At 44.3% G+C, this 14,902-nt stretch overlaps 1 protein-coding gene across 1 annotated transcript; it reads right to left on the bottom strand.

The window, feature by feature from the left end:
- Positions 1 to 9,136: 9,136 nt before the first annotated feature.
- LHFPL5 (LHFPL tetraspan subfamily member 5) lies at positions 9,137 to 14,549 on the bottom strand. The gene is made up of 2 exons (XM_007197971.2): positions 14,138 to 14,549; positions 9,137 to 9,528 (listed from the first exon to the last, which is right to left on the bottom strand). The coding sequence occupies exons 1-2, from the start codon at positions 14,547 to 14,549 to the stop codon at positions 9,137 to 9,139; spliced, it is 804 nt and encodes a 267-aa protein (XP_007198033.2).
- Between the last annotated feature and the right edge of the window lie 353 nt (positions 14,550 to 14,902).

The raw sequence follows: 14,902 nt of genomic DNA, 5'->3' as shown, positions 1-14,902 counted from the left end.
TTGCTCCGTGGCATGTGGGATCTTCCTGGACCAGGGATTGAACCCGTGTCCCCTGCATTGGCAGGCGAACTCTCAACCACTGCGCCACCAGGGAAGTCCCTATTTATGGTATTTTTAATGTTATTCATAAAAAGTCCTCCAGCCCTGAACTACATAAACTGGGTTTTTTTGTTTGTTTTAATTGAGCCATGCTTAAGACATACATAGTGTGTTCATACTGAAGTGTTGACTAGAATGTAACGTGTTTAAAAAACAACCAAAAAAAATTAAATTGGAATTCATCAAACCAGTACGTTCATCAGACTGATGAACTTAGGCAGTCCCTCTAAGCTTTGTGTTAAATGTATGGACCTTGAACTCAGGGTTTTGGAAAACTTAAGTTCTAAGGGAGCTTGTAGCTATCTCAAAAGAACTGTCAAACTGAGGTGGAGTTACAGCCCTGAGTGTCCACAGGGAGACCATTTAGCTGCTCCAGAGCAGGCCCAGGTTACAAATTGACTTCATTACTGCTCATTCTTTTATTTTTGACACCTGTAAGAGTCTTCTAGTTTGGCCTTGTAAGGAAAGTGATTTGCTCTTAGAGTATCACAAAAAATTGATGATTTATTGATAATAGAATTTAAACTTATATTTGCTCTGTAAATAAGGTCTTATGACACCAGGGAAGTTTCAATAGTCCTTTGTGTTTTGCCCACCAATTTGGTGCAGTTGGAGTTAGCAAAGCATTGATAATTTACAGCTCTTTCTCAGTCTTCAAATCAATATGAAAAGATATGTAAACTTACAATATATGAACCTTGAGACCTACTGAGGAGGAAGTTTGTTTTTATGTCACTGAAGTCTTGTTTTTAAAAGATGGAATTTTAAAACTAAAGTGATAAGCATTTGTCTTTTAAGTCCTTGTGCAAATATTAATCCACACCAAGTCCTTATGATATCAGAAATATCTCAGTTAAAAAAAAAAAAACAATTTGAGATCATTTTGTGTTTAGAAGTTTTAACTAAGTAAGCAAGTTTACATTAGTACCTACTCTGTTACTGACTGTACCATTCCTTGTAAAGGGATGAGGGTTTTCAATACATAGATGATCAATCTGATTTTATATCCTCCCCAGTTCAATTTTTTATCATAATCTCTTTTGTCCTTAATTCATATCTAGTTGTTGCCCATTATAATACAATAACAAGCCTTGCCCTCTATTTGGCAGAACTGGATTGTGTTATCAGTGTATCAGCTGCCTGCAGTTTGAGCTATGTTCATAGAAGTTGTGCCCTTAAGACATTTCATTGGTTGCTTTGGATTTACTAAATATAGAGGAAAGTATGGTCAGTGTTGGAAATTAGTGGACCCTACTATAAATCCTTGAGGTTAGATAGCAAAAGTGGGATGAGTTTGAGGGTTAGGGCCCTTCATCTTCAGCAATTTATTACAAAACATGTATCCATCAACATGTAAGGTTACTAGAATCTAATCTTTGTTCCAGTAAAGCATTCTAGTAAATGCCCATTTCAGCAGAAAATTAATTATGAATAACTATGAGAAACAACTTTTTAAAATACTCCAATGATTCTCACCTCCTGGTATTCACACACTTGTGCAATTCCCTCACCTTTAATGTGGGCTGGACTTTGTGACTGTTCTAACAATCAGATTAAGGCAAAAGTAGCAGGATGTCACTTAGATTCGGTTACAAAGGGTGCTTCTGTCTGTGCACCTGCTCTTGCTCTGTCTTGGAAGACTTGCTCTGGGGAAGCAAGTTGCCAGGTGAATAGCCCTTTGGAGAGGCCCTCAGCCAGCAAGGAACTCAGGCCTTCGGCCCAACAACCTGTGAGAAGTTGAGTCCTGCAGACAACCACTGAGCTTGGAAGCAGATCCAACACCTTAATTGCAGCCCTGTGAGAAGCCTTGAGGCAGAGACACCTAGCTAAGCCTTGCTGATTCCTAACCCACAGAAACTGAAATGTTTTAAGCCACTGAGTCGAGGGGTAATTTGTTATGCAGCAACAGGTAACTAATACAGAGATGTAAGATAATGAAAGCATTTAGGAAAGACACCCTTCTGGTTCACATTTCGGATGTAAATGATAAGGCCTTCTTACCTCTCTTGACCTGCTCAGTGCTAGTCACTGGTAAAGCTTGGGCATCACAACCATTCCTGTGCTCCAGCCCAAGGCAGAGGAAGGAGTAGAGTAAATCAACTTGGTTTAGAGGAGTGCTGGTTTTATTAATTTTTCTGTATACTTTCAAAGATGATATTTGAGGCATCTTTAAGAATTTAAAGGTAAAGCCACTTGAAAAGGGCTGATAAGCAGTTATTAAGTGTCAGCCAAAATCATTACTTTATTGGAGAGGTTGAATTCTGAGTTTCCTTGAAGATAAAGCAGAAGGTGAAACGCTGAGTCATGTGACTCAAACAGATTTCAGATCGTCCCCAGCACTGGTCATTAGTAAACATCCACTCCTGCTTTGGTGAAACTCACTGTTCTTGAGAGCAAGGTGTAGGCTATTGGCATATGCACCTTAGGCCCCCCAGAAGCTTCTGTGGACCACCATGGTTGCCATTTCAGAAATATTTTGAAGTTAGGGAGGCTTTTAGAAATTTTTCTTTTGCCTTTTATAAAAAGTAAAATTACGAGAAATAACTGAACAAATCTATCTAGAAAAGTCACAAAGCTACAGAACTGGCCAAATTCTGTCACTCATCCATTCATCAAGCTTGCATAGGGAATTCCCTGGCAGTCCAGTGGTTAAGACCTCTTTTACTGCCGTCAGCCCAGGTTTGGTCCCTGGTCAGGGAACTAAGATCCCACAAGCCGCGCAACCAAAAATAAAAATAAATAAAATTTAAAAGCTTGCATAAAGTAGATGCCTGACAATGAAATAATTTTATCAGCACAAGAAAACATGAAATTGATCATTCTTAAATCCCATTCTAATAGTCCCTGTCATCAACAACTGGGACAATGCTGGGATACTCATACCTAGCCTATCTGGAACAATGCTGGGATACTCATACCTAGCCTATCCAAACTGGAGAAGAAACACTGCACTCACTGGGCAGGTTGTCAGAGTGCACTGGTTAAAAAGCATCTTTTAAACCAGTGCACTCTGAATAATCCCTGCAGCCCAGAATAAGAAGCCTGTTTTCCGTGTCACTGCTGGTTGATCAAGCAACAAGATCCATTACGGTTTTGTTCGACATTTACCCACTTTCTACCTGTGAGAAAACAGCACCCACGTTTTCTCTTTACTGAGGAAACAGACAAAAGACCAGAAAAAAGCACCTGTTCTTCCTGGATCATTCACTGCAGATAATCAACAAAACCCTGTTTCTATTGCAATACATACCATCCTCAGGGCAGGGAACAGCCTAAAGAATCTAATCTTTGTCTTGGCATTTGCTACAATGAGGTATTACCTAAATTGAGTTCCCCTCTAGAGACTGGTAAAAGATTCACCATTTAATGTACCAAATCCAAAGTTGTTTTTTTTGTTTTTTTTACAGGAGAGTTCATCTATTACTCTTAACAAATTACTTGGCCACAAGTAACAACTTTCCAAAACTGGTAGCCCATTCTGACTGGGTCAGTGTGGACACTGAAAAAATGTGATTTTTGGTTCCAAGGGGAAAAAAGAATTTAGTCTCGAAAGTTTTTAGATCCTAAGGTCACCCAATCCTGATGGATTCAGGTTCCGGTGACCTCTCCATTCCTTACCCATCTCTGAGCATCAATAAGAAAACAAACCTGAAAAGAAAAAAGCAAAGGACCCCCTAAACCTCAACCTGAAATGATCCAGCATGCTTACAGCCACCTCTTCTTCATCGCCCTCTTAGAGCTGGGTGTCAATTTCTGGGTGCTTTCAAACAAATATCCTCAGTGAATTAGACTGTCAGGGACTCACCTGGGAGGCCCCTAGACATGCTCATCCTGCTCTCATTTTACCGAGAGGCCTCAAGAGGGTAAAGCAATTTGCTGGTGTGAAAGGATAGGAAGAGAAAGTGGGTCCCCAGTCAGGAGAGTTAAACACATGTCTCTGAACATCTTGGATGTGGTCACTGCAGTTCTTCCTCGCTGGAGTTTTCCGGATACAGTAAGAGGTCTTGTCTTAGGAGATTGTCATCCTATAATGAAAGGCTTCAGGATTTCAGGCCTAGAGCAGCCAGATACAGGGAAGCATGGAAGGAACAAGTTTCCGTTTCTGAAGAATTTGATTCCCTCATTTTCCATTGTCAGGGAAATAGATGACCTGTGGTATTAAAAAAAAAAAAAGATTGCAAGATTATAGAATTTGACATTTTTTAAGCCAATAAAAACACAAAACTTCCCCATGTATGCTCACATTTTGATTCAGTTACTCCAGACATGCAAACTTCCTCACTAGTATATAAGATAGTATCAATGTCCCTCAAGTAAAAACTCATAAATGTCTTTTAAGATGTAAATAAATGTAGCGCAAGAAAAAGAAAAAAGCAGACAGCTGTAGTTAGCTTTGATTCAGTAATTGCACTCCAGAATTTATCAACAGGAGCAAAAAGTTATCTATGATAGCAGTGCTAAATGCCTAACTAAGGTCTCGTTTAGCAATGAAATGGTACACCAGTGCTGTGGAGTTTGTGGCTTTCAAAAACTTCAGTAAGGAACATGGCAAAAACACGAGAAAACGTTTATACTCTAATCGTTTACTACTCGAAGTGTGACCCCTCCCCAGCAGTGTATCACTGGGGAGCTGGTTAGAAATGCAGTGCTTGGCACCACTGCAACTGAATCAGTCTGAATTTTAACAAGATCCCCAGGTGAGTTATGCACATTAACGTTTAAGAATCGTAAGTGTGTGTGTGCGGGGGGAGGGCGATGCTAATTTATCATTATTCAAAAAAGTACGTCTGTGTGGTCAAGGATGGGAAGGTTCTTAGCAAAAATTATCAATAAAATAGTTTAAATGGAGATAATCTCTGTGACCCACACGAAGTGCCTGGCCTGCTGTAAGTCCTCAATAAATGACAGCTATCAGGGAGGTGATACTGTTGTGGGCTATTCCTTCTCTTCCTTCCTCCATCCCTCCCTCCTCCCCCACCCTTTCCTTCTTTTTAAAGGTGTTCCTTCAAGTCCTTGTTAAATCACATTTTAGAAACTGAAATGACAATAAGGAAATTAACATGTGTTTCGTTTTCAACCAGACATTAAAATTGGTTAAATTCGTTTTTTGCTTCAGCTATCAGGGAGCAGGGAGCTAAATTTAATACTCAATACACTAATTCTATTAGCCTAGCTTTCTGTAATATTTGTTTTCTTCTCTATGACTTTTATTTTCTATTTTATTAGGTTTTCCACTATGTCTCTTAAAATCACTTAAACTTCTTTCTGAAAATAAGGGTCCAAATGACAATAATGACTTCTAAAAACAGTCTGTTCTTGTTTGCCAGGCTCCACAAAAAGATGAGTTTATGAAACCACCCGCCTGTTTTAAATTATTTCTTCTCTCCCTGTGCTTTTACCACTTCTCAAGACACAAGTAAAACTAAAGGGTTCCTGTTTGCCCCTCAGTGAAGGTCTCAGATGCCATCCAGCTCCTGCCCCCTCCCACCCCACCCCCACCCCCCTACCCCCTTTCTCCCTAGGCCCTACAGCCTAGCCTCATGAGTCATTCTGCGAGCCCACAGCACTTCCAAAGGAACACAGACCACCCTCCAATCAAATTACGCACCAACACTCCTGTTGCTTCAGACTTCCTCTGCGATAAAAAAAAAGAGAACAGTATGTGTTTACAACCAAGCCTTGTTTTCAGGATAATTCCCTGCACAGTATTCCCTCTCCAAACTAGTTCAGTTTCCTCTTATTCACTCTCAAGAAAGCTTGCACTTTTTGTTCATAATGTTTATCAGCTTGTGATTCCATCTTGCATGATTGTCTCCCTTACTAGACTTAAGGTCCAAATGTAGACTTCCTCCCTCACTGTACCCCCTGGACCTAAAGGTGTCGGTGGGCAGATGGAGCACAGGTCCTATTATTGGCTGGGCAGATGGATGATATAAAGAGTGGAGGTACTGGAAAGACTGAAGGTGGAGAGAACTAACATTTATTCATCACCTAAAATATGCAGGTATTGTTGGTGCTTTATATACACTATCTAATCCTCAGCACAATCTTTTATTTTTTTTATTGAGGTATAATTTACTAACATAAAATTTACTCATGTAAAGTATACAACTTGGTGGTTTTTAATGTATTCACTACATTGTGCAACCATCACCACTATCTGCTTCTAGAACATTTTCATCACCCCAAAAAAACCCTGTGAACTTTAGCGATCACTCCCAATTCCCCCCTCTTCCCAGCCCAGGGGAAATACTAAAATTTACTTTCTTTCTCTGTGGATTTGCCAGTTCTGAACATTTCATATAAATGGGGTCATACAGTATCTGGTCTTTTGTATCTGGCTTCAATGTTTTCTTCCACACTGTAGCAATTAACAGTACTTCATTCCTTTTTATGGCTGAATAATAACTTATTGTATGGATATACACATTATGTTCATTCAGTCATTAGATGCATGACTGTTATGCTACTATGAACATGTGTACAAGTTTTTGTGTGAACATATGTTTTCAATTTTCTTGTGTATAAACCTAGGAGTGGAATTGCTGGGTCACATGGTAACTCTGTGTTTAATCATTTGAAGAACTGCCATTCTGTTTTCCACAGCAACTGCACAATTTTACATTTTCTATAGCAACGTACAAGGATTCCAATTTCTCCACATGCTCATCAGTACTCGTTATTGTTCATCTTTTTTGTTACAGCCATCCTAGTGGATGTGAGGTGATATCTCATTGTGGTTTTGATTTGCATTTTCATAATGACTAATGATGTTGAGTGTCTTTTCATGTGCTTTTTGGCCATTTGTATATCTTCTTTGAAGAAAAGTCTATTCAAATCCTTTGCCCATTTGGGACTTCCCCGGTAGTCCAGTGGTTAATACTCCACGCTCCCAATGCAGGGGGCCCAGGTTGGATCCCTGGTCAGGGAACTAGATCCCGCATGCCGCAACTAAGAGCCCGCATGCCACAACTAAAATCCTCACACGGCAACGAAGATCCCGTGCGCTGCAACGAAGACCCGGCGCAGCCAAATTAATTAATTAATTAATTAAAACTGTATACTTAAAAAAAAAAAATCCTTTGCCCATTTAAAAAATTGGGTTATTTTTTATTATTGTTGAGTTGTAGGAGTTCTTAATATACTCTGGATACTAGAATTATTATTATGACTTGCAAATATTTTCTCCCAATCTATGGGTTGTCTTTTTTTTTTTTTTATTTTATTTTTTTTAATGTGACACATACGTTTAATTTTATTTATTTATTTATGGCTGTGTTGGGTCTTCGTTTCTGTGCGAGGGCTTTCTCCAGTTGTGGCAAGCGGGGGCCACTCTTCATCGCGGTGCGCGGGCCTCTCACTATCGCGGCCTCTCTTGTTGCGGAGCACAGGCTCCAGACGCGCAGGCTCAGTAATTGTGGCTCACGGGCCCAGTTGCTCCGCGGCATGTGGGATCCTCCCAGACCAGGGCTCGAACCCGTGTCCCCTGCATTGGCAGGCAGATTCTCAACCACTGCGCCACCAGGGAAGCCCCTATGGGTTGTCTTATCACTTTCATGATGGTGTACTTCGAAGCACAAAGTTTTCAATTTTGATGAAATCTAGTTTATTTTTTTCTTTGGTACTTGTGTATTAGGTGTCAAATCTAAGAAATCATTGCCTAATCCAAGGTCTCTTCTAAGAGTTTTATAATTTTATATCTTACATTTAGGTCTTTGATCCATTTTGAGTTAATTTTTGTATATGATGTGTGGTAGGTGGCCCAACTTCATTCTTTTGCATGTAGATATCTGGTTGTCCCAGCACCATTTATTGAAAAGACTATTCTTTTCCCCATTGAATGGTCTTGGGCACCCTTGCTGAAAATCAGTTGGTTGTAGATGTTTGGTTTGATTTCTGGACTCTCTATTTTATTTCATTGATCTGTATATGTCTGTCCGTATGTCAGTACCACACCGTCTTGATTATTGTATCTTTCTAATAAGTTTTGAAATCAGGACATGTGTGTCCTCCAACTTTGTTCTTCTTCAAGATTGTTTTGGCTATTCTGGGTGTCTTGCATTTCCAACTGACAAGCTGATCCTAAAATCAAAAAGCCAGCTGGGATTCTGATAGAAATTGCATTAAATCTGTAGATCAGTTTGGGGAGTATTGCCATGTCAGCAATATTAAGTCTTCTGATCCATGAACATGGATGTTTCCATTTACTTAGGCCTTTTCTTTAAACAATGTTTTTTTAATTTTCATGTACATTTCATTTACTTTTTTGTTAAATTTATTCCTAAGTATTTTATTCTTTTTGTTGCTATTGTAAATGAAATTTTTTTTAATGTCATTTTCAGATTGTTCATTGTTAGTGTATACAAATACATTTTTGTATATTGTTCTTATATTCTGCAGCCTTGCTGAAGTTGTATATTAGCTTTAATAGTTTTTTAGTGGCTTATTTAGGATTTTCCATATACAAAATCATGTCATCTGCTAATAGAGATAGTTTTTCTTCTTCTTCTCCAAAGTAGATGTCTTTTATTTCTTTTTCTTGACTAATTTTCTTGGCTGTAACCTCCGGTACAATCTTCAATAGAAGCGACAAGAGCAAACATCCTTATCTTGTTCCTGAGTACAATCTTGTGAAGTAGGTATTTTTTACAAATGAGGAAAAACCTGCCTCCTACCCTCTAATGAGGGGAAAGAGGCTCAGATCAGGAAATGGATATACGGAGAACCCCCAGGCTACTCTAACCCAAGGGGGCTAGGCGCCCACAATCTGCAATCCAGGAGCTGTCACATCTCTGCCCTAACCTGCCTTTCCTCCTTCCCCAACAACTCATCCCCTTTGCTCCCCTGTTGTTCCTCTCTCCACCTAGCAAACTCCCCTGTTATTTCAAGACCCAGCCTCAGTGCCACCTATGGGAGGCCACACCTAGCTCCCCAAGCTGGACCAGGGCTCTCTCCCCTGTAGGCCCTGAGAGTGCAGGGGGACAGGGGGACACTCTTCTATCACAGACAGCCTCTGCCACGTAGGTCTGTCAATGCCTTATCGCATGCCAGCCTGCAACCCTCCACTGGCCCTTGGCCTCTGCGACAGGGGCTGTGTTTGATTGGTCTTGGTGTCCCCACCCTTGGCCAGTGGCCAAACCTCAGGCACCTGGCAGAGAGGAAGCCTCACCTCCCTGGGGTAGAGAGAATTACCTTTTCCATCAGCCTTATAGTCGTCAGGCAGCAGCTTATCCTGGCGGTAGCCCAGCACAAAGGCCAGGAAGGAGAGGATGAGGGCGTCTCCAATGCTGAGGATGGCCAGCATGAAGGCCCAGCGGATGGTGCAGTGGCCCAGTGTGTATTTGCCGGTCTGCTCCCCACACATGCGCCGTACCTCACTTGAGTCCCAGCCATCTGGGTAGACCAGGCAGCCAATCATCAGGCCTGTGGCTGAGGGGGCAGGAGGGGTACAGATGGTATCAAGCTGGGTGTGCTCACCTGCTGCCTCCCACCTTGCACTGCTGTCATCGTGTCACCTCCCTTCTTCTCTTATTAACAGCCTTGAGAGGCACAAGGGGCAGCTCCTGCCATCCTTCTTGTAGAACACAGGGGAGAAAACTGAGGCTCCAAGAGCTAAAGCTACTTGCCCCTGGGGGCCAGTGGTCAGGGGTGGAGGCGGAGAGAAGAGCTCCTCAGCCCAGAGAGGTTCTGCCACAGCACCAGGCCCTCAGCTGTGCCCCTCACTTTGGACTTGACGAGGCGCCTGGCTTCAAAGTCCTCCCAAAATCTGGTCCCAGCCCAGAGAACTCATCACTCCTAAGATGTACATTTGTTCATACTCCAACATCTCTGAAATAAGTGTAATAACAAAGCTTTAGGCTATAATTTGATTAGAAGTATTTTTCCTTTTTACAGCACATAGAATAATGGTGTGTCCTACAACTCAGGTATCTTAGATTGAATGAATACAGGAAGTTTTCCAGCCCCATCTCTGGCTGCTTCCTTCATGGACCTTCCATTCAAGCAAACAGGTCTCCACACTATTACCCACTACAGAACAGTGCAGTTGTCCACACTTCCCTGAATGTGTTTAAAATGCTGATTCCCAGGTCAGGGTTGGGTTCAGGAATCCCTGTCTTTAAAAGCACTCTTCTGGGTGATTCTCTCAACAGGAAAAGCTGGAAACACTAGGGAAGGCTGCCTGGATCTCAAGCCCAGCTCTTCACTAACTAGCTGTGTGACTCAGAGCAAGCTACTTAAGTTTTCTTGCCTCAGTTTCCTCATCTGTAAAATGGGAATAATAATAGTATCTACCTGTTTGGATTGCAGCAAGGTTACAATGAGTTAATATTGGAAAAGTGCTCAGAAGGTTGCCTGACACATAGTTGGCATTTCCTGAGTGTTAGCTAGTATGCCACACTGTGCTTTCATTGATTTAGCATTGACAGCCCAAAATTTCATCTTCCCCGCCTTCCCTCCACTACTCCCACACCCTCCCACCAAATTTCCACCCCAACTTAGCTGCCCAGACAGGTACATATTCCTGGGATGTGACTGGGGCAACCCAAGGACAACCACCAGGCAGGCAGGGGGTGCCTTCCTTCCCTTGTCTGTGCCGCTTTCCCACCCCTGGCCCTCCTTTCACAGGCCTGGAGTCCCTTTAGTCCCAAAGCTGTGCCCTACCTGGGAGCCCCATGGAGAAGCACCTTGCAGGACCCAAAGTCACCAACCTGGGGCTCCGCTTGTTCTTGCAAGGAAAGTTAGCAGATCAAACAAAGCAGAACAAAGTGTAAAGATCAAGGATCCCACCTCCCCACCTAAATGTATCAACCGTCCTTGTTTTTTTCTAAGAGGAGCTCATTTACATACTTATAGATTACAAAATACTTCATGTACCATTTTTCTCTTGCTCCTTACCACAGTTCTGTGAAGTAGGCCATGTATTAATATCCCATCTTCAGATTAAAAGACTGAGGTCTCAGAGAAACCAAGTGAGTTGCCCAGTCATTTAGCGATGGCAGAGCCAAGACCTGCAATCATGGCTCCTGACTTTCTTGACTTCAAAGTTAATTCCCCCAGGCTCCCAGGCTGACATCTCTCCAAAGAGCTGAATGTATTTAGTGGTGACATTTCAGACTTAGTGACAAGCAGGAAGATCCTTAGGATGGAGGAGGGGGACCCTCCCAGAGCTCTTTGGTAAAACCTGTGCTCTTCCCCACTTGGTGTGTGACAAGTCCTCTGGTACCTGGCATGGCCCCCTTCTCCTTCTATAGCACCTCAGAAAAGAGCCCAGGGCCTCCGACTTGGAAACAGGTTGTTACTATGGGTACCACAGCCCTCTAGGAGCACCCCACCCATCTACCTGGGCACAGTGGGGGTCCACCCCGTCGTGGTGTCTCAGGGCTCTACATAGAGGCCACCAGGGTATTCTCAGGCAAGTTTACTTACCCCTTCTGACTTCCAGTCTCTCATCTAGAAAATAAGGATAATAATACGTGACTCGGAACAGGGTTATGAGGACCGTGATCATGTATAGAAAGTGCTTACTGCAGTGTCTGGTACATGGTAAGTGGCCAATTAATGTTAGTTGTTGCTATTATTATTGGCATTGAAGTCAGATGGAAGCAACCTCGATGGATGTGGCTATCATTAGAGCTGTTTACAAGTATTTCAGGTACATAGTAAGATTATACTTCCTCGCCTCTCTCCCTTGAAGTTAGGCAAGTTCTTAAAAATTCCTTCAGCTAATAAAATGTGAGCAGAAATGCCGCGTGCTTTTCCAGGCCAGAGCATTTAACTGCTGATGGAGACTTTCCAGAGCTCCCTTTCCCTTCTCAATGATGACAGCCAGATGACAGCTGATGCTCCATCAGTCTGGGCTCTGGAAGAGCACAGTGAGAGCAGAGCCCTCCACTGATCCTCAGTGAGCGTGTACCATTATCAAGAAATAAACCTTGGTCATAAGCCACTAAGATTTGGGAGTTGTCTGTTACTGTGGCATCACCCCATCCATCCTGACTGATAAAGTTGTTCTGTGTTTTTCGTGTTTACTGAGCACCTACCATGTGTCAGGCACCGTGCAAGGTGTTTTACACGCATTATAACATCCCATCCTCGCAAGAACCCTGTGATGGGGGTACTGTTGCTACCTTCTACAGATGAGTTTAATAGAACTCAGACAAGCAAATTGCCCTACCTGTGTTTTTAGGATCTGGGACCACATTCTGCCTACACCTGGCATCCAGAAGCTCAGTTAACTTTGTTAAGCTACGGCCCCACACTGCCCCATTCATCAGTCCTCTTTCCCCTCTCCTGCTCCCTTCCCTGGCCCCAGGCTTCTTGGCAAGGTTAAGATAACTGGTTTAGGTCTCTTCAAATGGAGGAATCTCCCAGCGGCTGGCTGTGGGGCACACCTCCTCCTCATCCCTCCGTTTGGCTCATCTTCCCTTCCCCAGCACGGAAGAATGGAAAATGACACCACCTTTGCTCTCTCCCCCAACGTAAATGTTTCATGGGATGGCACCTGGCCACCTCTGCTATCGGTGTCTTCAGCTCCATGACCCAGACAGGGTCTGACTCAAATGGCCTGGTGACCCCTCCCCTACCCAGGCCCTCCCAGCACTGCCTGTTCAGCAAATGGCACCTGTTGCAGGAGGTTGGGGGAGTGGGACAGTGGAGAGAATGAGAGAGGGAGGGTTGTGTTTCCAGCATCCCATAGCTCTGATATGGAGGACCAGCTGGCAAGCGTGCCAGGGTCCATTCTACTCCTCTTTGTCACAGAACTGCTAATTCTTCATTCTCCCTTCTTCCTCCCCGCTGTCCACTGAGACTTAGCCTCATCCCTGCCCCAGCCTCTCCCTCATCATATAGAGGGAGTACAGAGAGAGGGAGAAGGCAGGGGGATTGGGGAGGCAGCTCTGGAACCAGGTAAGTAGCCTGAGTACAAGATTCAGAGTCGAAGGTTCTGTCCCTCACTACCTGTGTGCTAAAAGACAAGTTACTGGCTAAGAGCCTCGTCTGTAAAACAGGAGGAAAACCCCCCTCACTGTGTCATGATGAGGCTCCTCCAGATGATACATGTGAAAGTACTTTACAAATCATTACATTTATGTAAATGTGTGCCTCAATAAAAAATGTCTTTGGAATACAACTAGTTCTTGGGACTCACTGCCTTTATTCTATTTCCTTTGTTGCCAGATGATCTGCTGTAGCCTTGGCTAAGTCTTATCTTCTCTCTCAATCCCAGATTCCTCCTCTATAGTTGGGGGGAGGATGCTATAGCTCTCTAGGGTCCCCTCCAACTCTGACAGTCTTGAGTCTACGTGTTTGGTTGTATGGGATTCTGATCCCTATTCCCTTCTCCCTGTTAACACTGCTTCTCATTCTAACCAATGATGTCAAGATGATTTCACTCTAGCCTGCAGTCCCTAACAAGGCTCCTGGACATTTCCCTAATATGGACAGTCTGTGTGTGGTCCTTGGAGAGGGGAGGGAACAAGGGCTGCAGGACAAGGTCTTAGGCATCCCTTCCTGGGCTCTAGAGGAGAGCAGGACCAGCTGGCCCAAGGACCCAGTGGCCTGCCTGGGGCCAGGAGCAGGAAAAGGGGGACAGGGAAGGCCTTGCCTCTGAGCACCACCAGTAGCCACCTACCCCACATAGTTCTAAAAGACCCTATTCTCCTCCCCCATCACAAAATATCACTTCCACTTGCTGCCTCAAATGCTCACACTTGCTGCATCAAGTATGGAATCTTATAATTAGGGAACAAAGACCTTCACTCTACCATTAGTGACTTGCTCCTGGGCAAATCATTTCCCCTCTCTTGACCTCAGTTCCTCATCTACAAGAAGAGGAGGTTGAACAATTTGATCTCTAAGGTCTTTTTGGTCTCAGCCATCCTAAGACTCTCTAATTACTCTTCCAAGGCATCTGCAGAGCATTGAGTATGGCTGCGCTATAAAGGAGGACAGCTGAGTAGGAGGCTCAGAGACTCCACAGAAGGTGGGATGGTGGGCCCCTGCCTGCCCTCCCGCTATCCCTCCTGCTATCCCTGCTCACCCGCAGCCAGCTGCATCCATGCGCAGATCTTGTAGACAGTGGCCGTGTTGCAGACAAAGAACAGGCTGAAGCAGATGATGGAGCCAATGATGAGGAACATGGCCAAGGCCACAAAGAACATGGCAGTCTTGAAGGCTCTAGAGGGGATGGAGGAGAAGTCCAGCGGGCCACCCTTGCAGATAAGCTCAGACGACAGCACGTTGCCCACGCAGTAGGAGAAAAGGCCGAAGTAGCCTGCCTGGGGTGTGCTGACGCTGTCACCGATCCAGTAGGGCTGGATGAAGAGCGCCATGACCAGCACGGAGAAGCAGATGGTGAGTGTGCCCCACATCACACCTACGGCCCTCGAGTTCCGCACATAGTTGGTATGGTAGATCTTGGCTGCCTCCTGGGCAGGCAGCAACTTCACCATGGTGAGGGCACTGGGTCCTGGGCTGGGGACTTGCGGTCTGGAAGTGGCTTTGCGGATGGATGGAGGCCCAGAAGTGGGTCACCCCTCAGCCGGGTTTGGGGAGAAGGTGGAGGTCAGGGCACAAGGTAAGGCTCCCTCCAAGGTAGAAGAAAGAGGACTAATAGGACAGGGAAGATGACCTTGGCCTCTTCAGGGGAAGCTTGTCCAGGTGCCTGTGTCCCCTCTTGCTCTAGCCGGGCTGTCTCCTGTCTCCTACCTCCTCTCAAACCCGCCGGGGTCTCGAGCCTGCTGGCGCCGCCCTGCCCCACCCCCACCGCCAGCTGAGAGCACCAGAGAGCTCCGCCCCCTTCGCG

Source organism: Balaenoptera acutorostrata, chromosome 10 (genome assembly GCF_949987535.1).
Source record: "Balaenoptera acutorostrata chromosome 10, mBalAcu1.1, whole genome shotgun sequence".
NCBI lineage: Eukaryota > Metazoa > Chordata > Mammalia > Artiodactyla > Balaenopteridae > Balaenoptera > Balaenoptera acutorostrata.
Note: the sequence above shows the minus strand (reverse complement) of the source record. Positions and strands in the feature narration are given on the sequence as shown.

Bases quoted from the DNA above. Each gene is read 5' to 3' on its own strand.
- LHFPL5 (XM_007197971.2), bottom strand. From the start codon at position 14,549: ATGGTGAAGTTGCTGCCTGCCCAGGAGGCAGCCAAGATCTACCATACC. The intron at 9,529-14,137 runs GTGAGCAGGGAT...CTGCCCCCTCAG, and splicing joins ATGGATGCAGCTGGCTGCGG to CCACAGGCCTGATGATTGGC.